A 27,415-nucleotide genomic window follows, 5' to 3' on the forward strand; every position below is an offset into this window, starting at 1 on the left:
CCACACTTTATCACGAGCAATAGCGATGCAAAACAGAGCTAAAATCCCTCAGTGACATCAAGCCCTGTCGTGCGGCCAAACCTAGCGCTGAGCCATGTTGTAGCGAGGCAATGACGAGTCTGCCACTTAATCCTGAGAAATTCCAGCAATGAGGCATGTGACTCGCTTGTAATCAATTTTAAAACAATTTGGAAAAGTTTCTACACAGTCCTGAAAGGAAAACAACATGTTTGGCAATACATTTACTGCGCAGGAAGGACAGTGATGGCTGCACGGCATCAGGCATACTTGACACCACCACAAGGTGTAAGAGCTCAGTAAAATATCCTCTCCAAGAAACAACACATCAAGCTTTATTTCCTATCATCCATAGCAATGCAGCAACTGCAGAAAACACACGACACCAGTCCCTAAGGCACCTGAGGCTCTGCACAGAGGGTCTTTATTCTCCAGCTATTTCTCAGGTTGTTCAGAGGCCAAGTTTTCTGCTAAAGATCACTTTGCCGTGGCAAGATTTCACATCAAGATAAAGCAACTGAGAGGGCAAAACAATGCAGATAATGTAATACAAGCTGACAATAAGCTGTTTTGGAAAATTCACTCTCAACACATCAGCTCAGCCCCACAGTGCTGTTCTGACACCACTCTTTTAAAGCTAAACGTCGCTTTCTCAGCTAATAGAGTTCCTTACATGGGACAAGGCAGACACGGGCTCCCCATTCACAGATTTCCTCTGGAAGAGGGGTGCAGATAGCAGCTCTTGAGCCAAAGCTTTTACTTCTATATGTGTGCAGCTTGAGCTCTGTTTTAATAAACTTTCAGTGCGCGTGCCTGCAAACCAATACAGCACTTCACAGAACCTTTCTCTCCTCCTATGCTAGAAATGACTATCCAAAAGCCATACTACAGCCAGGGACTCCACAAACCTATCCAGCAGCGCTTTCCAAGACAGCGGCGCCGGAGAACGGGCCTCCAGCCTCCTCCAGCCACACATGCTCCTCTCACACCAGCCCGGATACCCACAGGCACACCCAGGCAACACCATCCAAAGCGACCACACCGTGTTGCGTTATAGCAGCGCTCCGAGCCAGTTGCAGAGGATCAAGGAAGCGAGCAGCCCCCAGAGCAGCAGCAGGGATGGACCCGCTCGGCCACACGCGGTACCTACTGCTGCACAAAGCTGCGCAGACAGCAGCCGATCCCATCTCAGCGCACCGTTCGCAACAGCTTCCCAGGAAGCCAAGCTCTTGAAGCCGCAGCTACCTGCGAGCCCCGAGCTCAGCCCGAAGGCACGGCACCGAGGTAAGCTAAAGCGGTACGATAGAGGGGCAGACCGAGGGCCCTCCCTCGCGAGGCACCTTTCCCCGTAGCCTTTCAGGAGCCGCAGAGCAGCACCGAGGCAGTCGTGCCGCCCGGCTCACCCTGCCCTGCCCCGCCGCCGCCCGCACGGACGCGCTTCGCACCCCGGCGCCGCCCCACCCGCACGGCGCGGGCAGCGCCAGGCCGGAGGCGGCGGCCACCCCTTCCCTCCCGCGGCGCCTTCCCGGGGGGCCCCCCAAGGTCACGCCGCCGCCTCCCGCCGGCAGCACGGGGCGCCTCCGGGCCTTCCTCCCCCCCGGCTCCGCTCGCCGGGCAGCGCCCAGGCCCCGGCGCCGCGGCCGGGCGGAGCGGAACCACCCCGGCGCCGCGAGACGGGCTGCCCCAGCGCCGCGCCTCACCTGGATGAACTGGATGGTGAGCGCCGACTTGCCCACGCCGCCGCCGCCCACCACCACCAGCCGGTACTTCTCCTGCCCCGGGCCGTCCCTGCAGCCCGCGGCCATGGGGGAGCCTGGGGGAGCCGAGCGCGGCAGCGCCGCCAGGTCCGGCGCCTCCCTGCCCGCCGCCGCCGCCGCCTTCCCTCCCCGCCGTCCGCCGCCCGCTCGGCTCCGAGCGGCCCCGGGCCCCGCAGCTCACGGAACGCGTGGCCGGCACAGCGCGAGTAACGGAGCGCCCCGCCGTGCGGCAGCGCCGAGCCGAGCGAACGGAGCACCGCCCGCCCCCGCAGCCACGGCGCCGCGGCTACAAATGGCCGCCGGGGGGCGGGGCCGCCTCATCAGCCATGCTAATGAGCGCTAATACATACATGAGGGGGCGGGGCATCGGCCGCAGGAGGATCCCTCCCGGTCCCGTAAGGCCGGGCTGCCCCTCTGCGGGATCCTCGAAGCCGCGTGTCCCGGAGCTGCCCTTACCCCGAGTCACCACCCCGATGTCACGGCCGCCTCCGAGCTCTCGGCACGGCTGGACGTCTCCGCTCTCCTCCGTCCTAAGTTTGGTTTGTCTGTCTGTCTGCTTTTAATAGAAATGCAGCGAGGAGCTGTCAGCGCAGTGACCGTCCAGCCCCGCTCAGGGCATCGCCGAGTTCCGGGAGCTCAGAGGTCTCTGTGCAAACTATTGTAACAGGGTATCGGGTTCCCTCGGTGTGAAGATACAGAGAAGCGAACGTCTTATTCTAACCTTATCTTTTAAGCTTTCGGTTTCAAATACATTGTTTCAAAGAGCTGCTGGAGCCGCTGAGGCCGTCCCGTCTTTGAATTCCACTTCAGAGGAAGGTTATCAGAGTGGACATCGAAGGCTTAAAACAAGTAACACCGGCATCCATTGCTTTAACGATGACTCCACTGTGAAAACCTGTTACCGTTAAATTCTTTGTGTTGGTCATTACCCAGTTTGACAGATAAAGCAGTAGATAACAGAAGAGATGGGCAGTAGCAGGTGAACAGTTTGTGTGACTGATAGCTGTATCCAAACAGCACCCAGGAGAGACCCAGCAACTCTTGCAGCAAGGCCCGGGTTTGGGAAACCATAAAAACACAACATGGCTTGGGTTGGAAACCCATCCGGTTCCAACTCCCAGCCATAGGCAGGGCTGCTTCCCACCAGCTCATGCTGCCCAGGGCCCCATTCAGGCTGGCACTGCGTACCTCCTGGATGGGACACCCACAGCTTCTCTGGGCAGCTGTGCCAGTGCTTCACCGTCCTCTCTATCATAGAACGGGTCAACTCAAAGCATCAAGATGCGAGATGGTGAAAAAGTGGCCAAAGTTTTGGTGCAGCGATTGAGAAGTACAACTTTTAGAGCAGTTACATGACAAGAGGCTGAACTGTTTCAGATCCAACCTGAATATACATGCTTGAAGACAGACAGTATCAAGAGCAGCATCCAGATGGCAAGCTTAAAAGAGAGAGCACCCCGGTGCTTTATGTAATGATGGAAAAAAAAAGGTTTCAGGAAGTGCTTGGGGGGAAGATCCAGAACTTTGTTTTGCATTGGCAGCCTGGGAAAGATGTCAGCGCTGAGGGTTAGAAGACATCTATGCAGTAAGTAACATATTGAAGCTAAAAGCGCTCTGTGAGAACACGATTGCTTAATTAGAAAGGAGCCTGATCGCAGGCTTATCACAGCAACAAGTTACAAAATCTCTGGGATGTGAGTCAGCATGGTAGATTTCTGCAGGAACGCTAAGTTTCCCTGTGAATGTAGCATTATACACAGTCCCAAAGGCAGCACTTCTGTATTGACCTTACACAAGTGCAACGAGCATCACTTTACAGATGCCGTGACCCCCAGGAACGTGCATGTTGCAGTTCCCACCAAGAACATGATCGGAGGAGATGGGCTTCTCACAGCTGTGAAACAAGAAGCTGGGGGGGGAAATAAAACACAACAAATTGCTTTTCTTTGGGATGAGAATGGAAAACCTAATCCAGAATGAAATGTGCAATTGTTTTTTTCCAAGTATATTAAAAAAAAACATTGTTATGATTATGGTTACTTTAGAAATTCAGGTGTGCTATACCCAATAGAGAAATCATCTTCTTGCTTATCAGTCCACTCTGGCATCGCAGCACCAATGTCCAGTGTCCTGGGACAGCAGGTGAGTGCATCTCAGGGGCAACAAAACACAAACCACAAGCCACATCTGGATTTTCTTGACCAGAAAGTGAGCTATCAGTGCACACAGGCACACAGTGTCCCACCATACAACTGGAGTTTCTTCCCTGCACATGAGACAAAATTACTATTTTTTTCATTACCATGAAAGGGCAAAACGCTGCTGGCTGAGAGGCAGGATAACAAAAAGACAGTTCTGGCGTAGGAAATGCCTGGATATTCAATACAGCATCTGAATCTCCAGCCTGGGAGCAGCCAGATTTTCATGTGCCTTTTGGTCATGATGTCCATGGTTCTCCCACTTGCTTCAAGGACAGAATAGTTTCAGCTGGAAGGGACCCACCAACATCATCAAGTCCATGAAGATCCATGAGAATTATGGATCAATCACTTTCATCTCATTTTTCTGGAAGAAGTCCTAAAATAATGATTAGATTATTTGTAAATACCTGGAAGAGAAGAAGAAGGTAATTGACAACCAACATGTTCTTCACCAAAGGGAAACTGTGCCAAACCAAAATATGTTTCTCCTGTGACTCAGTAGCATGCCTTTGAGTAGGTGGTAGCAGTAACCATTCTGTATCTTGGTTTTAGCAAAGCTTTATATACTGCCTTTCCTGATGTTCTGATAAAGAAGCTGGCCATTAGTTGGCAGCATAAAAGGGAGGGAGAGCAGGTGGGAACACTGGACACAGCAGTTATCAGTGGTTCATTGATAAAGCCAAGGGTGTTGCCAAACAACTATCCAGAAGATGTGATATGAGGTAGTAGTATTACATATTTCGGTAATAACTTGGATGCTGAAGCAAGAAAGTACCCTGTTTTCAGAGGCTGCATGCTGAGGGACCAAACCAAAATTCTGCATAGAACAAAAGAATCAAAGCAAAGTTCTAGGAGGAGAAAATGTGATTCAGTATGAACTCATGCATTGCTCCAGAGGTAGACAATTTGTTTGTTACTTCATTGTAGTTAACTATATTAGAAAAGAATGAAGCAAAAATAGCAACAAAGATTATTTCCCCCCTCCCCTGTGCTGATGATCGCTTTTCCTCTCAGTGTTGCACAACATCTGAGCCTGAACTCCTTCCTTTTACCAATACACCTTCAGAGATGCCCTCTATGGCACTTTTTTTTCTATCTAGCTTACAGTGTAATTTACACCAAAAAATGCTTATGCTATCATTTTTGTATAAATTCTTAGGATGATGACCTACATTTCATTTTCTGCATGCTTCCTTCTTATGCGGAGATCAAAGAAGAACTAATGATTGAGGTTCTCTGCTCTTTCTAAAATTCCTCTCCTTATTTTTGCACCAAGGTGCTGCGTGCTTATAGCATTTCTTATGTAAACTGCCAACTTGGCTTTTTCCTATAGATTCGCTTTTACTAAGGCTGCTCGCTTGCAGCATTGTTGCTATTTTCTTTTACCCTTTCATGACCCATTCCAGGATTAATTTTCTGATATGATTTTTCTAGAATTTATCATTTCAATCCCTAGGTTGGATGCATTCTGGTTAATACAAGGAACTCCACATCCACATAGGAACAAAACGCACTAGGAATCGTTTACTGAAATGAGTGACCTTGAAATAGCACAGTTCCATCGCGCAGATGGAGTTTGCCAGATGTCTGAGGCTATGAAATGATGAGATTTAAAAGATTCAGTACTTCACAGTGGTTTAAATAACTGAGATTGCAGTACGGAGTAGAGATAGCGAAGTAAATCTAAATGGGCACATTTATACAGGGTTGCAAGCTTCCAGTGCCCAGACTAACTTATCCATCATCTCTACACAATGTGCTTACCTCCACAAGATGTGTATGTCCTGAGGGCAGCAGGTTTGCCCTGAGCTTAAAAGGGGTGTAGGGTTCTTCCTTGTACCCTCACAACTGGGCTGGTGGCAATAATCCCCATTGGTTCATGCTGTTCTGTGCTTGGTTCTTTAACAGATAATCATCAAATCACAGAACAGTTTAGATTGGAGAGGACCTAAAAGCCCACCCAGTTCCACCCCCCTACTATGGATAGGGTTGCCCTGGGCCCCATCAAACTTTACCTTGAGCACCCCCAGGGATGGGGCACCACAGCTTCTCTGGGCAACCAGTGTGTTGTGTTCCTCTTGGTGGCAACTGAAATAACAAAAAATCCTTTTATAATGTGGGCTGACTAGCTATCCCATTGGGCCAAAAGAGCTGTCCTTCAAAGCACTCTCATAATCTTTGCAATCTGCAGTGATAAAAATAGGGCAGTAAAAGGATTTTCCAACTAGTTGGTGCCTTAAAACAGTGCTGTACTTAGCAAAGGGGTATTGTACAGTAATATCCTGTCCATACTGAGTTTCACAGATACAGGAACATTATTCTTTCTCTGGCTGAAAACTGCTCAGGGACATTAATTTCTCCTAAGCAGACGTTTTTCCACTCCCCAGTTGTTGTTTTTTTTGTTTTTTTTTTTACAAGTGCTATTGCCAAAATACAATGTTTCTTCATACTTCCAAGATCTACAGTGACTGTTGAAGCTTTTCTTACTATTTTTATTAACTCAGACTATTGGCCATTGTTTCTTACTAGGCATAGGAGGGCATTTCCCTGCTACTAAAATAAAGGACAGGCTGGTCTGTCTGTGCTTTCAAATGTCACAGCTTGCTGAAATTGCTGTATTGCTCAGTAAAACTGTTTTCTCAGCCTACAACAATTTGCCTCAGCGCTGTCATTTTGTCATGTAAAGGTTAGTGGCGGGTGAAGAAGAGAGAGTTCAGCAGTTCATTTTCTTTTGACATGAGCTGCCAATGTAAAAATCTTGCTGTTTTAATTCCCATTCTGTAGTCAGTTCCTTGTTCTTAACCTCCCTGTCTACTGATTTCCCCTGCAGATCTTGTCCTCATATTCTCCCAGTAAGTCCTGCAGCTCTGTGGTCTCATCACAGCCTGTTCACATCAACACATGATGGACAATGCAGTCACTTCCCCTTCCACCCTCCTCCCATCACTGACAGACCAAGCAGTCCCTCTTGGACACAAGCTGTTCTCAGGTACTGCTGAACACCAGCTTAAAGACCAAGAGAAGTGTTTTTACAAAAATCAATACAGATATTACCCACATGAAATTATCCTCTCCCAGTTTAGATGTTAGGAAATAGGAGTGGAAGAATTGCTGGAGGTGAGAAAATAGGCCGTTCAGCAATTTCTTCAGCAATTCCACTTCTCCTCCCCCTCTCCTGATCTGCATACCTCAAATAAATGCTATAAGCATCAAAGAATACTCTATATTCAGAATATCTTAGGCTTGGCTCCGGAGGCACTTGAAACACTTTTGGTTCAAAGGTGATGTTGGCAGACTTCTCCAAATCCATCATGTTTTGACCAGCGAGGCCTACTGCCAAGAAGAAGGAAAGCACTTGTTCAAATATGCAAAACTAATTCATACTGAAATTTCAGCTGAGAAATTAACATTCAAGCTCTTTCACATTTGCCCATTTTGTTTCTTTTGCCACCAATTAACAAGAGTGGTACTGGTGGATCACTATGGTGGTGGTGGGTTGATGGTTGGACTAGATGGTCTAGGTGATCTTTTCCAACCTTAATGATTTGATAATTCTGTACAACCACTGTAGGATCCAGTTGCTGTCACACGGAAGTTATAGTCTAAATAGATAGGAGAAGAATTATCCCATCCACAGACAAAGCATTCATGCATGGACTTGCTAAGGAATATGCCTAAGGATATGCAGAACGCCTCTATCAGTCAAGTGAACTATACTGGGGAATAAACAACACAAACCCTCCACTTTTTCTGCAGATGTATTTTCCTTCAGAATCAGTCCATTAATTCTTACCAGCAGCGCTGTAGCTGAGGAAGTTTTTCTTTTCACTGCCATTTTTATGCACGCAAGACCAAGGGCCTGAACTCAATACGAATAAATGACATTGCAATATCTGCCATAGGAGTGTATTCATTTAAACACGGTAAGACTTTAAAACAGAATTTAAACATTAAAACATTGTGATATGCTCATTTTTGCTTTTAAATCACTGAAAATAAGAATCTCTCTGAAAAGGGAAGGTGAACCTAGCAACCAAAGAACAGGGAAATTAAGGTAAAAACAAACAGGACAGCTTGATAACAAGTGCATGATAAACAGACATCTTACTAAAAAGGAGACTTTTCAGATATTTCCATGACATGCTGTTGCCACTTGAAATGTGGTGCCTTCTGGTGCTGTCTCAGAATATCTGGCAGAACATGTTGTATGTATTCAGATGCTATTTTTTCAATGTATGATTTTTTTAAACCCTGTCTTTTCTGATAAGCATAGTGCAAGACGAATGTTCCACTTGCTAAATAATCTCCTTCAGAAAAATTGAAGAAAACCATCCTATGGAATTTTCAGAAGCTCCAACTCCCAGCTTTAAGAGTAACAATATAGCAAAATTTTTAAGATGCTCTGGTTCATTATAAAATTATCTATCGAGAGAATATTTATTAAAAGAAATGATGACTAGTAGTAGTCACATAAAGAGAGCCAAGACTAGTTTCTTCAGTTGCTTTAAACCCATTTTCTGGGGTAGCTGGAGCAGCTAGAGGAGCCCAAAGCCTGACCATGGTGCCTTCATTAATGGTGTGAAACAAACAAGTGAAACAAGGGTGTAGGAAGGAGTTTGATTAACCACAAATGGCTTTTCCATCTACCTCTGTTTCCTAAAAGAAGAATTTTGGTTTGCCTGCTTTATGCATACACTTCCCAGGGGACCTGAATCCACATCACTTCTGGGCAAGCATACTCATTCAGACTATGTCTGCCCTGGCCAGCCCTCTGTGTCTTTTTTGACCTTTTGAGCATTCTGGCATGCGGCTGTGACTGCTGCCTCCACAACCCTCAGGAAACATCACAGGCTGAGGACTACATGTTTTGCTGGAGAAAAACGCAGCTGACAAGTGGCTGTGCCATGCAGCTTACGGGAGGGGGAGGGTGAAGAGGGCGTTTTCCTGCTGTCTGCTTCTTGGGTGACAGTGGAGGGAGCAGGAGAAGGAAGATGTAACAAGGCCATGTGTGTAGTTCCTAGGGATGGGGGAGTGGGACCTGGTAAGGGCAAGGAGTAGACAAGTTGGTTAGATCCTGCAGGGCAAAAAGACGTTCTCTCTCCAAAAACCCCCTTCTCTTTGTCTACAGAGAAAGACATTCTGTTCTGTCCTCTCCCTTTGTTATTTTGTGAGAAGTTGGCTGTTTACACTAGGCTTCTGGCTAAAACACATTATTTTTTGAGCCACAATGCTTCTGAATCTCACAAAAGGCCATCTGCACTTCATTAACTGACCTACCTGGCACTTCTTGGGAGCATAACTGCAGTTCCAGAGGGTTACAGGAAGACTTCTGCTAGATGACACCGTTCTCCTCTGTCAATTGGCCGTAAAAAAACACAGAAACACAATTCACCTACTTCTGCTGGAGTGAGAAGTACTGGCCCCAGGACATCTCTGATGGAGTCTAGGGGACAGTGGGGGATAGAAATGGGACCCAAAGGATACCTTCTGACTCTTCTGCATGATCCAGAGCATGGGTGTCCAAATGAGTAGCTGATTTATAAGAGACATCAGCTCCCAGGTGCTTTCATCAAGCCAGGCCTCGACGCTGGCTGAAAACTCTTCTCTGTTTGTTGCAAGCAAATTTCACAATACACGTTTGACCAAACTTCTCTATGAATTCCTGCCCTCAGAAAAATAAAGTAATTTCTCTTACCCTATTATAGGAAGTCATAAAATCAAGCCTATCATTCATTCATGCCCTACAGGCTTCATAGACTTTTTTTTGTACTTGTCTTATTACTCGAGAACATTTTTCTAGATAATTGGGCAATGCAGTATTCATATTTTCTAGGGCAGGGGCTGAGGGACAGACATTTTTCCAGAAGGAAACAGAGCAACGTCTAATGAAGACCCTAATTTTATTTTTGTATTTTGTTGCCATTTGAACATGGTCTGCATATGAGCAAGGTTGCATCTTCCCTACTTCTTTCTTTCACATCTGTCAGGATTTAATAACACGAGAGCCTTAGTGCAAAGACCATCATTTCTCAGCATCTGGGAATGAATCAGGCATGGTTATAGCAGTTACATCAACAAGCAGCATGAAGGCATTATTCTTATGTTTCAATGTGTTAAGAAGGTGCTCTAGGGATAGCATGTAGTTCTGAGTATTGTACCCATCACATACGTGCTGTCCTGAATAGCTGGAATTAAGATCTATGACTTTTGTTTTTCAAGAGATAACAAGAAGACGGGCTACAGTGACTACCTGCAGCCTTTCTGACGACCAGCTGGTCTCTGAGCAAACAGAGCAGTTTGGGTGAGAATTACTAAATATGAACAACAATAAGAGAGACTGAAGTGCAGCATATATAGAAACAGGCATTATCTATTGCAGCAAATGAAGCTGGAGCTAACACTTGTCTCTGATTTCATTCTGTGATAAAGGGCCCTGCTTTCGTTAGAGCCATGGACAAGAACTACCAACAGCAGCTCATAGCTATGCAAAGAGGTAATCTCCGGTGGAAAAAAAACCCAACTGTCACCAAATAATTAATCTTGCATTCCATTGGAGATCTCTCCCACACAAATGGGGGAAGGTGTGTCATGATTCAATTCATTGCCAAAAAAGCACGACGTGGCATTTCTTGGTTTAATTGTTTCAACAGATCATTTATTTTTTTCTCTAAGAACAAGTTTGATTTGAGCTCTCATCCTTGAAATACCACAGTGAAGTTCATTAAGTGCAGTTTACCTTCAATGAATGACTAACAAGATCCCAATGCTTTGGGAAGTAAAGCAGACAGCTGTAAGGCAGCTAAGCCAACATGTTGCCAACCGTAGCCGTATTCTTCCTCTTCCTCCAGCTCACATGAAATATAAGGCAGCAATGGTCATTGGCACATGGTAGGGAACAAAGACAGTGAGACCCAAGAGAAAGACAGACTACGTGGAAAAAAAGCCCAGAGGAAATAGGGTGACCTCAGTACTGGGAATCTTAATTAGACTTCTAGCTTTTTAATCAAGAGTCTTAAGAGGCTGCTCTGAGAGTCTCCTGAGAATATCCACATGAGACTTTGCCTTATGTTTGCCCTTATGTTCTGCCACACACCTTACTCACATGTATAATTTAATAATTTTTTTTTTGTTGTTCAATAATATTTTTCCCTTAGAAATGTCAGAAGTGGCTTCCCACATCAGTAGTTGCCACTTAGCACTAATATATCAAGAACGTAGGAAGCATTTTAAAATAGGATCATAAAGCCTTTGTAAAATCTTAACGCGTTCAGCATATGCTCATCTTTTACCTGTCAGCCTGGCTTTCTCAACAGTAAAAATGAAGACAATGAATCCCTAGCTGGACAATTACCTGCTTAAAAATACTGGGTACACACCTGCCACTGAAATGCTTTTTTAGAGAAATACACAAGTGCATTTGTGATTACTAACAGGCTGTTGAGCTTTCTGTCATGTAATTGCCACATTAAAAGGATAATGTATGGTAATGCTAAGTTGGTTGCAGAAACAAATCAGAGTAATGGGATAAAGTTTCCCAGATTTTATTTTTTTTTTTCCTATGGAATGATAACCATCTGTTAGTATCACTTACGGATACAATACATTGAGATTTAGATGAACTGGGATTGATATCAACATTAGTTTCCTGAGCACAGCTAACGCAGAGGCTGGAAATCAGTGCAAGGTAAGCAATGTACTCATCAGATCACCCCCAGAGAGCCATTTTATCTGCCCCTTGTTAAAGGAATTAATGCAACACTGATTGAAATCGGTGAGGATGTTACTGCAGATTTAATAAGAAATGTAAGCTATAAATCATGACAGAAAAAAAAAAGGCTCCTGCAGTCTCAGTGAAGTGCACATGAAGAAAAAGAACACACACTTACTTCACAAATGACGTAGTGTTTACCTGGAAGCCATCTGTAAGTTCAACAAAGTTCATTACTTCTTCCCTGTAACTGATAAACTGATAAACAGAGGCAATTCACTTCCACCTTTACACTATACAGCCTTCCCTTACACTGCAGCAAGGTGAGCCACAGGTCACATGCAAAAGATTTCCCAAGGCAAAATGGTGCTGCTCATATTAACATCAAAATGGAACTTGCGCTGTTGGAGACTCCCTGGGACCTTCCTTTGAAACTGCCATAGAGCCTGCATGAACTCCTAGAAGCAGTAATCATGCTTCACCATTGCAATCATACATATGATTTTATTTCCAAACATGATTTCCAAAATTATTCACTAATAATAGCAATGAATATAAGTACCCAAGACAAGAGGTGCTCTATGATTCAGCAGCCAATATCTGTATTCATTAAACATTTCTAAAGGTCAAGCCTAGGAGAACTGAAGCACAAGAAGTAAGGTTGAATCCACACATCCTTCTAGGGCAAAGCCACCCAAGTCCTTCAATTCCAGACAATACCTGCCCAGAAGGGACTGTTTGCAGTAGTTACTATTGATCTTGGACTTTGCCCTTCCTCAAATAACTTGTATAAACATCAACAATACAAACAATAACCCCTAGCAGCACCTGAAACAGGAATCAGTAGAACAAGAAATGAAGCGAATAAGCCCACATGTATATGATGGCACTAGACAAACACAAAAGCAGAGCTTTTGGTCAGCAGTAGCCCTTCATATCCACTTGGAGTCCTGGAAGAGTCAGCTATGATTTAGCAATACACACTTTAGGGAGAAAGAATGGACTCATTTGCACAGTATTTGCAGTGACAGTAATTTATTCAATATAAAGAAGCTCTTGCCCACCCTGTCACAAATTTCTAGTAAATAGCTTCTGTATTTCTTTCCCCACCTACTTCTTATTTCTGTCTTCCTTGCTGCTCATTTATCACTCCACAGTCAAGAGGCACAGCATCTGATGCATCACTTCACTTGCATATATTTCTCCTGTTAGACTCTCATCAAAGACATCCCTCATTAGAAAAGCTCAATCACCACTCAGCAGGGTTATTGCTGGGTTCCCCTTGGGGCCTCTCAAGCTCCACACAGCTCTTCCTTCCTTAGCCCTAGGTTACAGTGGAGCTCTAAGAGCAAGCTATCTTCCTGTTCCCATTTCCTTGGAGTCCACTTCTCACAAAAAAATCCTTTTTTGGTCTTTGTGTCTACATTTCTCAGCTTCAGACAAAAGGGCCAACCGTATCACAGGAATTTTTTTATTCAGAGGGAGTCAATCAAGAGTTAAGTAATGAAAACCAATATTAAAGACGAAGAAAAAAAAGTATGATAGAGTTACATTTTTAAATAGACATGAAAATGAGAAGAGAAAGGTGGAAATTTGTGTTATAGCCAGATCACGAGTGTATTAAGCCATAATAAGACCTGCCCTAAATAATCATTGAAGTTAATCACATTTTAAAAGTTTGCTGGTATTTTCTGCTTTTCTATTGATGAGTCTTCTATCTAAATTCTGTAGCTCATTCAGCATGAGGTTCTGTAGATCTACAGGCAATATATAATCTTCCCTAATTACTATCAACCATTACTTCTTTATTGTTCATCATTTTTTTTCATACTCTGGTAGATTGCTTGTCCTCATTTTAATCAGTTACTCATCCCATGAGTCAGAATCCATATAAACGTCAAGTCAATAGTTAATTTTGTTAAGACTGAAATTGAAAACCTTACCTCATAAACCAAAACACATTTTGCAGTCTGGGCACTGAGTGGAAGTCAGGTGACATGAGGGAGGAAATTCCTGGAACATTTTGTGAGGAACTGACAATAAATCGCGTGTCCCACCAAATCCCACCTTAGGTAGATCCCAGCCATCCTATACTAGAGTGTACTGTCAAAGGCTTACTGCTTCCAGTAAAGATTAGTGTATTTTAGCAGGGATTTAAATGATATTCTGCATCCATTATTGGCCTATTCAGTGCTGGAAGGCTTAATGAATTGCTTGAGATATCTAGAATTGTATATTAGCACTCACTTATTGGAAAGACACAGGGCAGATTATCAAATGATTCTCCCTTTCTATTTTTTTCTTAATTGGAAAAAAAAAAAAAGACACTGCTTTTAACTGCAGGAGGTTTCAGTAACCATTAAACACAGATCACAAGCCACAGAGATGTTAAAAGGGAACACATAAAGCTGCCTTCAGACAACAGTCAGATCTGAATCTGCAATGACTTTCTGATTTCAAAGCTTGAAGAGGACACGATTTCTGTGATTGAACATGAAGAGTGGAGACTGAGGCCTTGTTGAGATGCTTGCTGGGAACTCATTCTCCCAACACAGTGACTTTTTTTTTCTTGGTGGTTTAGATAGATGTAAGATTGAATTTACAGCTAAATTATCTTGATAATAGCAGTAAATGAGACTGCACTGCTCTATATATAGTCTTCTTGGAAATATGAGATTCATCTGCCCTTTCCAAGACAGACATCAATGAACAGACTCCAAGCTCCAAGCTGTATTTTTTCCAGATTTGGGGTTTTTTTAGGTTTATAGAATTTATTTTACTTATTTTAGACATAATTAAGCAGAGGCAGTAAAAACATGTTTTTCTGAACTGCTGAGCACAGTGCTTTTTCTCTGAAAGATGTGCTTAAATAAATAATGTAGGCAGCAACTGTGGATGGGACCTATTATGCCCCCAAGAAACAAAAAGCATTTTGATTTCTCTCTACCCCCCTAGGACTGCTTCACAAGCACTGGTAAGAAAAATGCATATAAAATGCAGAAAAGCTGTGGATGCCCCAACCCTGGAAGGGCTCAAAGTCAGGTTAGATGGGGCCCTAGGCAGCTTGAGCTGCTGGGGGAAGCCTTGCCCATGGCTCAACATTTGGTATAGGGTGGGCTTTAAATTCCTTCCAACACAAGCAATGCTGTGAATCTATGACAAAAGCTTAAGCAACAACAACAACAATAAGAAAACTGACATGGGATTCACAGTAATTTCTTACTTGACCAGATCCCACAGCAGAGCAAATGCAGCTTTTAGAATCATTACCAGGTAGAGCTGGTCATTCACGTTCCTGGAAATTGTCACCTCTTCCTTCCTTTCCTGTGACTGCCGAGTCCTGTGGCTACTGACTTGGGTCACCAATATCTGGGGGAAGATCACAGTTTTAGAAATGCTTTTGGTTTTAAACCAAACTCTGAAGTGTTAAGAGAGATACATATACTTTAAAAACTGTTTCTAGGATTTTTCTGATACAGCTTTTTAGCTTTTGACATGGACATTGATAACCAAATTCCCAAGCAGACTTGAGGCATGACTGGAATGACTTTGGCGTGATCTCCTCTCCTGAGCAACGAGGAATGAATTTTTACTCCTTCAAACAGTAAAAAATGCTATTGACTAAAACCAAAATCAACTCCTCCCTCACTTTTACACATCACTAACTCAGAAAAATAGGGTGGGGTTAAAGCATTCTTACAGCCAGGGAAGGGAAATGTGAAGCTGCAATAGAAAAGGCACAAAAAAAAAAAAAAAATTGCTATTCTGCTACAGTCACAGAATTTTAAGGTTGGGAAAGACCTCTAAGATCGTCTAGTCCAACAACCCACCCACCACCAATGTTGCCCACTGAACCATGCCTCAAAGTACCACATCTATGCATTTATTGAACACCTGCAGGGATCGTGACTTCTTCAGCTCCCTGGGCAGCCCATTCTAGTGCTTGATCATTCATTAAGAGAAGAAATTCTTCCTAATATCCAACCTGAATCTCCCCTGGTGCAACTTGAGGCCATTAGCTCTCATCCTATCACTGTTACCTGGGAGAAGAGACTGATCCCCACCTCTCTGCAACCTCCTTTCAGGGAGCTGTAGAGAGCTATATGATCTCCCTTGAACCTCCTCTTCTCCAGATGAAACAATCCCAGAATCCACACAGACAAACACATCCCAGTTGCCCACTGCTCTGCTTTCAAACCCACATCCAACAAGTTTGCTGCAGTTAGCTCAAAGTAACTTCTGCTAGAGAAACTACACACCCTCCCCTGCAGCAGTGCCATAGAATCATTAAGGTTAGAAAAGACCCCTGAGATCATCTAGTCCAACAACCTACTCATCATCACCACCAGGTGCCATAGGGCTACCTTTTGTGTTTGGGAGAAGATACAAACTGTTTGAAATCAGAGCTGCATTTTCAGAGCAGCACATTAAGTATGACACAAGCCCTTTGAGATGATTTATAAGGCCTATTCAGCAAAAAAAAAGAAAAGAGTCCTCACCATCCTCCTTCATCTTTGCTCTGATAGTGCTGAGAGGGACAACTCTTTCCAAATAAACAAGGCATGTTCCTTGCAGTTCCTTATTTACCAGTTTGCCCTGCATGAAACAACTAACAAGATACTGTTGGTCTTATAATAACACACATTATTTATTTATTTATTTTGCTAGAGGTGCACAGAAGCATCAGTATCAGCAATGCTAATTAATGTAACAGGAAAAGAGCACAGTAAGCCAGGAAAGATGCACACACTGTATTTGTCACAGCAAAAAGCAAGTGGCACAAGCCCTAAAATTCCACTGAATTTCTTCTTGTTATCTGCTGTGCTGTGACATTCATTCTGCCTTTGCTGCATCCACTTTTTCATGAGCAGTCAGAAAGAAGCAATACTGATTCTGAATATATACGTGTCAAAAACTCTCCCCAGACATAAAGGAATGAAGAAGGATCCACACTGCAAGCCAGACATGCAGAGAAACAGTACAACTGCTTCCTTTTCTTCCTCCAGGCAGAACAAAAAGGACTTACACCTCCAAATGAGCACCCACCATCACCTTTTGCTGGGTGTCCAATGGAGCTTTCACATCTTCAGGGGCTGATTCAGTGCATGGAATGCAGAGCTGTGACTCACAGCACTGAGCTGAACAAGCAGTGGTGGGCTGGGGCCACATTTCCACTTGTTCCCAGTGCTGTGCTGCAAGCACATAGTGGGAACACAAACCAGGAGGCTGCGTGCCAGCCCAATCTTTGGGCTAAAGCTTGTGTGGGCAGTGACTGGAAAGGAACTACAAACTTGGTACGGTGCAGGTAGGTGGGGGATCTGATTCACATCACAGTCATTTGTAACACCTCGTGGGCGTGCGGCCAAATACTTTCATCTCCTTTCACAAGCCGAGCAGCGTTAGCTGGGTCAATATTTGCAGTGGAAGGTCTCCAAGTGGCAGCAGTGTGGCAGGATACAACTCAGGCTAAGGTTGCTAAACTTGATCTGAATTTGCAGACCAATTTCAACAAAAACTAAGGATACACTGAAGGAATGTGTTGGTTTTCTTGAGCAGTAATCTCTAGTTAAAAATAACGCACTGACAGATAACTCTAAGTTTGAAATAAGGATCCTTGCATATGCTTCAGCCCATTTTGTCTGTCGCTGGAATGGCCAAAGAGTTCAAGACTCAAAAATAAATACAAGCAAAACACAGTTGTCCCCTTGTCACTGAAACAAACCCTAACAGATATATTGTCATTGACATAAAAAAGACTTCATCAGGACAAAGAGACTCAATGCTACAGCCTGCAGCAAAGATACCATTAATGAAATAAATCACATCATTCACAACCACGAGTGCTTCAATTTAAATGCAAAAAGTGGGGAGAATGGGACTGTGTGTACTTGGATGAAACAGTACAATCTGTATCAGTGCACTGCACATGTCAACACGGCTCACACAATGAATAAAGAGGAAATGCAGCACAGTCTGATAATTTTTACCAGTCTTTTGTACAATGAACTTTTTCTTATTTCAATATAAGGTCCACGTGCCATCTATTCAATCAGATTGATCCCCTCATGAATAAATAAATTTTCATAGGAAAAATAAGAACGGAGTTCATCTATATTGCTATCTCTTAAGGTTTCTAGGCAAATATTTTATTAAATATTTGATGATCTGGGGCAATATAAGAGTACAGAGGCATTTTTCAGTGTAACAACTCAACTGGTTTCTCCAGCTCCATTGAAAGAGTCCGATTCAAAGTCTGTTAGAAACAACGTTTTAAATTGGTATGATATCACAATAGGCTGCCTAGGGATGTGGCGGGGTCAATATCCCTGGAGGTGTTCAAGAAAAGGGCGAATGTCACAGTGAGGGGCATGGTCTAGAGTGGTCACAGGCATTGGGTGATGGTTGGATTGGATGATCTCTGCAGTCTTTCCAACCTTAACGATTCTACAACTGTGAAGTAGTCATTCTGTACATCAGTCTCCTTCTACAGCACAGAAGAGATGTACAATTGTACAGGATATCCAAGCAGAAAGCCCAGAAGCAGAGTAAGAACCAAAGAGCTTTTATGTCAATGGAAAAGTATACTTTCTTCTCCTCCCCTTTCTTCTCCTTTGCACAAACACATTATGCAGTAAAAAAAAAAAAAAAAAAAAAAAAAAAAGGAGGAGGAAAAGAAAAGAAAATGGATCAGTCAAAGCCTCCAGGAAAGATAACCTTCAAAGGAAATTTAGTGGAAAATTGAAGAAAATAGAAGCTGAGATTTCTCTTGTACCTCATGGCTACAGAAACAGATAAGTAGGAGAAAGGGCTGCGAGCAGCATTGCTCCTTTTTGTGATGAGAGAGAAAGTCCCAGATACATGCAATCAATTCCAAAGGGAGAAAGATAATGAGAAATTAGAAATGCCCATGAATAGGTTTGAAGTCTGCTGCTTCTGGACAGAGAGCTGACATGAACATGTCATTTCAACAGAGAGAAGGAATCCAACGATCCATATGCAACATGCTTAAAATCCACACAAATGTTCAAGAAGACTTTTAAAAAGTGACCAAAGTTATCAACTCACCACTAAGTTTTCAGAAACTTTTTCTCTGAATGAGTAGAAAACAGCTTCTTTGTGTAGAACCCAATGGGATTGTGGCGCCCAAGTACTGCTACACTACAGACCAACAATTCATATGCCCTTCCATCAGACTTCTGCTGCTTGCACAGGGGAGGGAGAATCTGGAAAACAAATAAAAAGATTCACGGGAAAAATCCAAGACAGAGACAATGAATGTTGCTATTTAGTTTCGTGATTATCAGCAATTGTGGGCATTTTTCTTTTAGGGCAGGATTCAGGCTGACCACTGAGCTTACAGAGGGGCTGATGAAGAACTCTAGCAAGCCTTGGGCTACACCACCCGGATTTGGCAGTGGGGAGAAAGATCTACGTTTTCTTTTCAGTTTCAGGGCTTAATGAATTTCCTTGTTACAGCAGTGTGTCCCTAGTGTGGGAAAAGCCTGCTGGAGGGGAAGAAGGCATTGAACAAAGCACAGGATTGCCTTTTGCAGGGCAAGGGAGGAGCAGGAGGCAGGCACTGCTGGCAGTGCAGGCACTGTGTGATACCAGCATCCCACCTCTGGGGGACCCCCTGCTACTTGTGGATTAACGCTGTTCCCAGCGGGGATCTTCACAAAGGGTAGCTATGGAAACATGGCATTCCTACCAAAATAGTTTACCCCAAAAAAGTGCTTTTCCACAATATTCTGCAATATCGAGGGACTTGCTGGCTGCTCCTCATTTTTTCTCTCATTCGTTTCCACTGTAGAAGAGAAAAAGGAAGCATTTGCAGTTCTAAGAGATGACATCTGTGGGTGACCTGAATCTTTCCAAGCAGCCTCAGTGCAGATGAGGTGCCCTCTGGGAGGAGTGGACACACTTCCCATTTCCCAGCATCCTTTTACAGATGCCAGCCTGTGACCAGCACAGGCAGCAGCCTCACGAAACAAATAAATCTTTAAACAATCAGCTATAGATTAAAAGCCTGCGAGGCTCCCCAGTGACCCCAGCAGAAGCAGGGCCATTACAGAGCAGGCTGCAGACTGGTGGTGCAGAAAGTTGGGCCACTGGAGACACCCGCTCATATTTGATGCATGGGTAGAGGTGAAATGGGCTCACAGCCCTCAGACTCTTCAGGGATTTGCTCCTGCTGTAGTACTTAAACAGCCACGGTTTGCTGATGACCAGAGTGTAAGGACTGGAATAACGGATGTGCAGCAGGCAGAAGGCATTGAGGTTCAGTAGCAGCGCTAGGTAGAAAACTGTGCTCAGTGCTTGCTTTGCCTGCTCTCAGAAGTGCCGCAGAGCACCTCCATCTCTGGGTTCAGACACCAGTGCCATCTGTGAGACAAGGACAGGTAACCTCAGCTCCTCCCTCCACCCAGAGCAGCCTTCAGGGTACTCACCATCTCTTCCCTGCCTCCAGAGAGCTGTCGCTGCTCAGGACCCCAGATGCATTTGTCTTGCAAAAGAAGAACAACTGTCTTCTTTAAAATGTGACAGTATCTCAGAGCCAACTGTCTGTGAACAGGAACTCTGCCACAGGACTTTTACTTCACATGAGCATCAGCAAAGACCAGGCCCTTTTTTATTAAAAACAAAGCAAAATCATAAAACCAACAATGTGGGTACATAAATGGATTTCCCCCTACAGCCGACACTGAATCAAAATTAAGCTAAATTGTTTTCATAATTTGCAACCTCTGGTTTCTCCACAATTACCGTGTTGTGAAATGAGCAGGAACAGTGAGTACATACCCATGGGGAAGAATTACATTTAGTGACCCTATAATGATCCAGGATAAAGAAGATGCAATAAAGGAACTGTAGTTATTCGTTAATGAATAAAATCAGTAAGAAAGGAAGAAGTTAGAGATAATGAGTGGATATAAAACTCTAATGTAGAAGCTGCAGGCAGAAGTAGCCAGTGGTTTTATTCCAAAGGTGGTCTCAGCTATAAAACACTTCATTAGAGGCAATTGTCTTCTGAAAAAAAAATAATCCCCAAATTCTCCATTTGCACATTGTTGGACAACAGGACTTTGCCTTTAAACTACTATGTAAATATGTAAATATTAGCCATTACAAATGAAACACATTCTGCTAAGTACTAATATCAACCTCATCTGATTTTTGAGCTGCTGCTTCCATCCGTCTTCCCTTTGTCTTTCTGTTGACTATCAAAACAAAAACAATCTCTCAGCAATTCTATGCTCTCCTTCCTCCATCTGCTGTTCATCCGGGCCTGTTGAGTGCTTACAGAGAAGCTTAAGTGCTCGGAGTCCACCTCACCCCAACTCCCACCCCCAACAGAGGTGACGTCAGGGAGATCAGGGTGTTGAAGGTTGTTCAGCTGAGGTTTGACCATCTCCAAAGACGACTTCAGAGCCTCCGAGAACAACTTGTTGCAATGCTTAACCACTTTTCCTCATAGTAGGAATTTCCCTTCCAACATTCAGCCCTCCACTGTTTCATTCTTACAGCTCTTGCTTCTCAGAGAATGAGACAGTATGTAACACTGGGTAAAGGGAAGACAAAAATCATCTGAAGCTCATATTATCATTCAGATAACCAAATCGTAACTGATGGCACAGCACACCATGGTCCAAACATGCCTAGAACATGTTTATATGCATACCACTCCTGTCTCCATAAAACTTATCTAAGATTCAAAACAGTTTTAAGGTGGGAAGAGCTCATTTAGCTAAGGCATTCTGGCTGAAGTACAGTTTGAGGGGTACTGTATGGGAAAGGCAAGCTTCCTTCACTGACATAGCTTGAAGTAATTAAATTGTGGTTGCATATTTCCACCTGTGACTGATCTGTACCAACAAAGACTTGGAGTCGTGTTCACACTTTGACATGCAGATACAAAACCAGGGAATGAGCTTCAGCCTGCTCCAGGATCATTAAAGGATGCAGTATTCCTTATGTGCGAACTCCATCCTGCCTACTTCACACTCCTACCTTTCAGGATTAAATATATTCTTCTAGTGAACAACTACATCTGGCATCAAAACTTGATTGTTTTCTTAAACTATCAGATAAAGCTGAGATGGAGAGAAATATGAGCGTCACAGTGGCCATTTCCTTCAGCACCCATCCAACTGCATGAACAACACTTCTCTGTGCTCTTAGGGACTAAACAAACATCCATCAGTGTTGTGAACTGAGAGTAAAGTTAACACCAACATTATCATCGTGCCCTAAAATCTTCTCGCTGCTAATTAAAGAGCATAACCCTTCATTTAACTAAATTTAAAGCACATTCCTTTCTTACATTCAGAGCTACCAACAGCAGTTAATAAATATCTCAGCAATCCATTTAATCTCTCAGCAATCTGCTGGATGAAGTATTGCTAAGACATTTATTCTTCAAAATCCCATTAGTATCTGATAAACTCTTTCAGATGAATGGCAATTTTGAATGATTCACCTGAGCAAAACAACGAACCCACACTTCCAAAATGCCATTGGGGTGAGGTCAGGCAGAGAATGAGTCTGCCAGTGGAAATGAGTGCATTTGTCTCCTGTCAGTCCCTGACTTAGAGCATAGAAAGTACTCCCATAAGATTACTGGAGAAAATGGATTGATTTTTAATTTTCAAGAAGTTTTCAAGGATTTTAGAAGAACAGATCTTTTTAAAACCCTTTGAAAGCATTGCAGGCCTGTATATGCACGGGAAACTACACCTCCTGGTGCTTTTTCCTGGTGAGGGAGAATCAAGGACCTCCCTTCACATACAGCTGCCTACATTTGTGTAAGCAAGCATACAGTACATGGGTCTCAAAACATACCACAGCCTTCTGCAGAGGCTCTTAATCCCCCTTGGATGAGGGCTGCAGTGCTTCTATACAGAAACAGGCTTTCCAGACCAAATCAATTGCAGTACCTTCTGGACTTGCACTCCTAAAGCAAATCAAATGCGGTAATTTAAAATTCGACACCGCATTAATCCTCTTTAGCAAATTTGTTACTAAAGGTTGGTTTCAAAGACATTGGCTAAGGCTGTGGCAACAATACAGCCAACAATAAATGCTACTTACAAGTGGGGTAAGTGATGTTATAAAAAATGCATTAGGGGAGAAATTTTTTTCAGCAGTCTTGCCTGGCTGTGAGGAAAAGCAAGATGAGTTGTTTGGTATGATGGTTGCTTTCAAGGTTTGGCAGTAACTGTTACCCTCCTTACCTTGCCTGTGCCCCTCCAAGCAGCAGATCATTCCGCTCAAGACCCCCTCAGATCTCAGATCCACTCATCCTCATCCTTCTCTTGTGAGGACCACCAGCCCAGCCCCAGTCACTGGTCTCATGTCCTCCAGGATTCAGGAGAAGGAGTAAATCCTACTTTTGCTTCTAGGAAGATATGATCTGGCCCTGTCTGCAACACCTGCCATGCCACTTCAGGACCAATATCCAGCAAACAACAAATTTCCCTGACTGCCATATTGGCAGACTAGTCCCATATCTAGCACAGAATGAGCTTGAATTAGCACTGTGTTATAGCATCACTGACATTACAGCACAGCTGTGCAGGAGGTCATACTTCCTTGGATCCAAGCTGCACAGCAGAGAAGATCATCAGGCAGTTATTCTCAAACTTAGATCCTGTTTTCATCTATACTTCAATTCTGCACATAAGGAAGTAATACAAAGGCCCATCTCTCTAAACAGTAATTTTATTTCTGAAAGCTGAGTTTTAATGGAATCTCAAACAGGTGAGCATCTTTTGCCCTGCCATAAACACCAGCATGGCTTTTAGCTACAAGGACATAGCATGCACAGCAGCTGGACACTGACATAGGGTTATCTAGGCAATTCAGATGGGTTTTGAAATGGTTCCATGGAGACTGAAAACATGAATGGCAACAATTCAATATACTTTGCAGGTGACCTATGAGCTTTATACAATAATCCATGGTATTAGAGATATACCATGTTTAAGGCTGTCATCAAAAGGCATGAAAAGAGAAGCCATGATACCCACACCACCCTAGAAAACTCATGTTTTATCATAGGATACATAACGTAACTATGTTTCAATCACTGTCATTCTCGTTTGTATTCATGGTTCAGCCAAGATGACTCTGAAAACAAGTAACTACTACAGCTTTAGACTTCCCTTTTCAAAGCTCCCAATTCAATAAAAGCAATTTCAAGTTACCTTAAAAGCTATTGTTCACCACAAAACAAGAAATTAAAAAGCTGCACATGGAATCCAAATAGCTGTAATGATCTTCTAGGCTGGCAAAGTAATTATTCACTTGTGTTAGCATGATTTGGGTGCTTCAAGAACAGAGGATCCCAAAGGATTCTTGAACAATTCAGGGGTATGATTTTTGTATATTTTAAACAAAGGTAGATACTGGGTAGCACCCTCAAAGCTAAAGGAGTCTGCTTCCTCCCAGAGCTCGATAGCATCCGGTCAAGTCAGATCAACTAAACTGTCTAAAGGGCTTTTAAAAGTTCCTTGGAAAAGACTCAGCTTTACAGTTCTTCCCTTTTCCAATGGCTATGGAGCCCTTCTGCCTTTTCTTGGGCAAAGTATATGCCAATTTGCAGATTATTTCTAAACTAGCAAGACACTGTCCTCCAGAATTCTCTAAATCAGCTCAGGTTTTACAGCTATAGGCAAATGTGTGGCAGAATACACAGGTTATAGAGAATTACACTCTTGAGATTGAGAGCATTCGGTTGCTTACACCCTTCTCATTTTTTCTTGGTGGCTGAGAAAATCGCATTAACATCAGTAATATAATTGCTTCAACCGTGCTTCAGAGCAGTACCTGTGGTTATTAGGTATTTTAGTGGAAAACACGATTTTAACTGAAGCAGAGATCTCTTGAACTGCTTATACCCAGGGGAAGGCAAGCGATGTTCGGGAGGCCTTCCTTGCATTCTTGTGTTACTCACGCATTCACACAATTCCCAACATCTGTCACCTGTAATTAAAAATAATGCTATTATCCAATCTCTGTGTGAAAAATGCGACATGCTGGAATGCTGGAAGGCATCTGGTTTTCCTTAACATTACTCACAAACATTCTGTAGCGTTTCAGTGCACAACAGAATGGACAAAGAGGATAAGAAGTTCCCAACTACAGAAGAAATTTGACCTTCAGGAGTTTAAGATTGTTTTGAATCACTGGGTTGGATCAAACTTATAACTCCTAAGATCTTTGTAAGGTGATGTTTTTTACTTGCAGTCAAAAAGGCTGGGTCCTATAGATTCTGTTTCTTTTCACACGTATCCAGATTTCTTTTACTACCACTACATTTTTTTTCCCCTTCTGTGGCTTTGCGTTCATTATCACTTAAGCAAAATAATCTCAATCTAAAAGCTTCCTGATTTACACCAGAGCTCTCATCGTCTTACAGCTGACAGACGATCTGACCAAAGGAATGCAGAAATGTGTTTTGTTGAATTATTATTCATTTTAAATATTAGTAGGTAGAATGGATATTCACATCTGCCATGCAAGTAGCCCAGTGCAGTTGTATTGTATCCCAACATTTAATCATGCGGGGAAAAGCAACGAAAATCACTTTCCTCACCCCAAAGCATGAGAGTACTTCAAGGACTGCTTTGAAGGAAAAGAGCAGCAGTTGGAATCAAATACTGATAAGCCGTAGATTTGGATTGCATCCATTAGCACCAAATTTTTTGAAATACTATGTCTTGAGAAACAGACATCCTGCCAATTCTATATAAAGGCATGGGCTGTTACGTAAAGGGTGCATGGTACATAGTGGGAGAAGAGAACTGGTTCAACTGACACAAGGGAAGTGAGAGCCACACATTCATGGGTTTCATCACTGATAGAAACATTCTTTAAAATGCTATAAAAGTTCAACATTGTGCTTCACAAAGAGAGCACTAATGAAGTACTACAGTTATAAAATACAGTTAGAGAATCATAGAACCATTTGAACTGGAAGGGACCCTTCGAGGCCACGTAGTCCAACTCCATGCAAGGAACAGGGACACCTACAGCTCCATCAGGTTATTTAGGTAGGAGCCTTCGAAAAAGTCGTTGCCACAGTTATAAATTGTGGTAATTTCCAAGTAAACTGGTAATGCAGATGCACATTTGTAACACAAAACGTGGAAGCAAAGGTTTGCAGCTTTAGTATTCATGTGTTTTAATACACATAACTTGGGAAATCTTATGCTTCCAGAAGTATAAGTATCTATTTGTTCAGACTCGTATCTTCATGGTGTACAATAACACAGGAGGAACTATCTGGAGCAAACACAATTCCTGATTTTTCAGTTAATTAGCAAACACATTCCAGAGTCTCACATGATCTGTATTTTCCATAAATAATATGCTGAACTGATTAACTGATAAATGTCTTCATCTGCTGTCAGCATCTGCAGGCTGGGGGAACAGGTTTCTCTGGCATCCCATACCTCTCTCCAAGTGACAGTGTTTCTACGGCAACATTCACATTTATTAAGGCTGGATATCGGATCACTGCTGAACTTGTATGCTCGAAGTGTAAGTGAGAACAAGCGTAGGAAAAAAACCACCTGTTCAGACTTACAGAGTAGGCATACAGACCCTGCAATAATTATATCCCCTGTTAAAGATGGATTAACATAGCATCACACACTAAAATTCAAGCATGGAAGCACTGACAGGCCAAACACCTCAAGGTTTGACTAGCTCATTTTCTTGTATCCTTCCACACTGCCATCAGATCTCCTCATAACACCCCACAAATGAATTGTGCTGTTCCAAATGGCAGTTTTCAGGTATTTTCTAAGCAAACAAAGACATTGCTTAAGATCTAATAGACCACTGCCTGGAAAATAGTTCCCATCTGGCACAACAAGCTGCCTTACATTGAGTAGCATCCTACAGACAGGCCTGAAAGAGTGGGATAACACCCAGAGCGAGCACCACTGAATAGGAAAGAAACGACACGGGTAGTGTTTGGAATGAAGCTCAGGCACTGACTTGGAGATCCAAAAAGAAAAGACTACTCATTGATATGCACTTCTGCACACAACTCTTCATGTGTTTCAGCACAGCTGAAATTTGGTTCACTAACTCCATGGAACTCGATAGATATTGAGAAGGATGACAGATTTAGTCCAAAAAACAATTAAAAGCAGAGATGTGGATGCCCATGCAACACAGCACGTTGGTTTCGGATAGTGTACGAGAGCGGCAGACGCTGCTGACATTAAATATTTAAATTGAAAAGAGAAAACCATGAAGGTCATGGGGAGTCTCATTTAGAGTGAAGTTTCTCCACGCTATTAAAATATTTATGTATTCTCCTGTAATAAGTGTATGGCTTAAGGACAAGTCTGCAGCCATCGCTCTTTACTCCTATGTCTGAAGATGAGTGGCAGTGAAATTATCCTGAAGGATCAGAATAAGAACTCATCAATGCATTTTGAAATTCAAATCATTTCCACATAACAGAATGGCTCTCTAACCTTGCTGAATACACAAAGTAGACAGGATTTGCAAAGCTCTGATACAATTAACAAACATCGTATTCTTGCAACTCTTGCAGGGTATTATAAGGCCTTAGGAAAAGCGGGGATTTTTAATGGAAAAAATGCCAATATGACCAAGCTGGGTAAAGCACCAGAGCTGTGAGCAGATGCTATATAAGGAGGACCTGAAACATCAAACTGGAACCACAGTGTGAATGAGATGTGGGAGCAGAGAGA

The 27,415-nt window shown here is 43.1% G+C and overlaps 2 protein-coding genes and 1 long non-coding RNA gene across 8 annotated transcripts in view; 1 reads left to right on the forward strand and 2 right to left on the reverse strand.

Annotated features, from left to right (window-relative positions):
* Window positions 1-2,405, reverse strand: part of RRAS2 (RAS related 2) — a 35,153-nt gene extending 32,748 nt beyond the window's left edge. Inside the window, exon 1 of one of the 4 annotated variants that reach the window (XM_085550181.1) lies at window positions 2,232-2,405. Coding sequence is in view for 1 of the 4 variants with exons in the window: in XM_015864094.3 (XP_015719580.1) it covers window positions 1,719-1,823 (105 nt within the window). In the remaining 3 variants the exon portion in view is untranslated. Of the gene's footprint in view, window positions 1-1,168; window positions 1,453-1,718; window positions 2,093-2,231 lie in introns of those variants that run through there. The other 3 variants (XM_015864094.3, XM_085550180.1, XM_085550182.1) reach the window with 3 other exon arrangements.
* LOC146760696 (uncharacterized) lies at window positions 883-27,394 on the forward strand. Of its 2 annotated transcripts, none has more exons than XR_014947073.1 (2): window positions 883-1,302; window positions 2,342-3,815. XR_014947073.1 is itself a non-coding variant. In XM_085550193.1 (2 exons), the coding sequence occupies exons 1-2, from the start codon at window positions 993-995 to the stop codon at window positions 27,339-27,341; spliced, it is 396 nt and encodes a 131-aa protein (XP_085406319.1). In that variant the 5' UTR covers window positions 883-992; the 3' UTR covers window positions 27,342-27,394. The 2 variants fall into 2 exon arrangements, 1 of the variants encoding a protein (XP_085406319.1); XM_085550193.1 differs by lacking the exon at window positions 2,342-3,815 and adding an exon at window positions 27,256-27,394.
* On the reverse strand, window positions 5,749-19,181 carry LOC146760697 (uncharacterized). Of its 2 annotated transcripts, XR_014947076.1 has the most exons (4): window positions 18,750-19,181; window positions 9,254-15,053; window positions 5,992-7,309; window positions 5,749-5,875 (listed from the first exon to the last, which is right to left on the reverse strand). It is a non-coding gene; the product is annotated as an uncharacterized LOC146760697 (long non-coding RNA). The 2 variants fall into 2 exon arrangements; XR_014947075.1 differs by having other exon boundaries at window positions 5,992-15,053.
* Window positions 27,395-27,415: the final 21 nt, after the last annotated feature.

This window comes from Coturnix japonica, chromosome 5, assembly GCF_054131305.1.
Source record: "Coturnix japonica strain WE chromosome 5, WE-NBRP24, whole genome shotgun sequence".
Taxonomy (NCBI): Eukaryota; Metazoa; Chordata; class Aves; order Galliformes; family Phasianidae; genus Coturnix; species Coturnix japonica.

Bases quoted from the DNA above. Each gene is read 5' to 3' on its own strand.
- LOC146760696 (XM_085550193.1), top strand. From the start codon at position 993: ATGCTCCTCTCACACCAGCCCGGATACCCACAGGCACACCCAGGCAAC. The intron at 1,303-27,255 runs GTAAGCTAAAGC...CAACTCTTGCAG, and splicing joins CCCGAAGGCACGGCACCGAG to GGTATTATAAGGCCTTAGGA.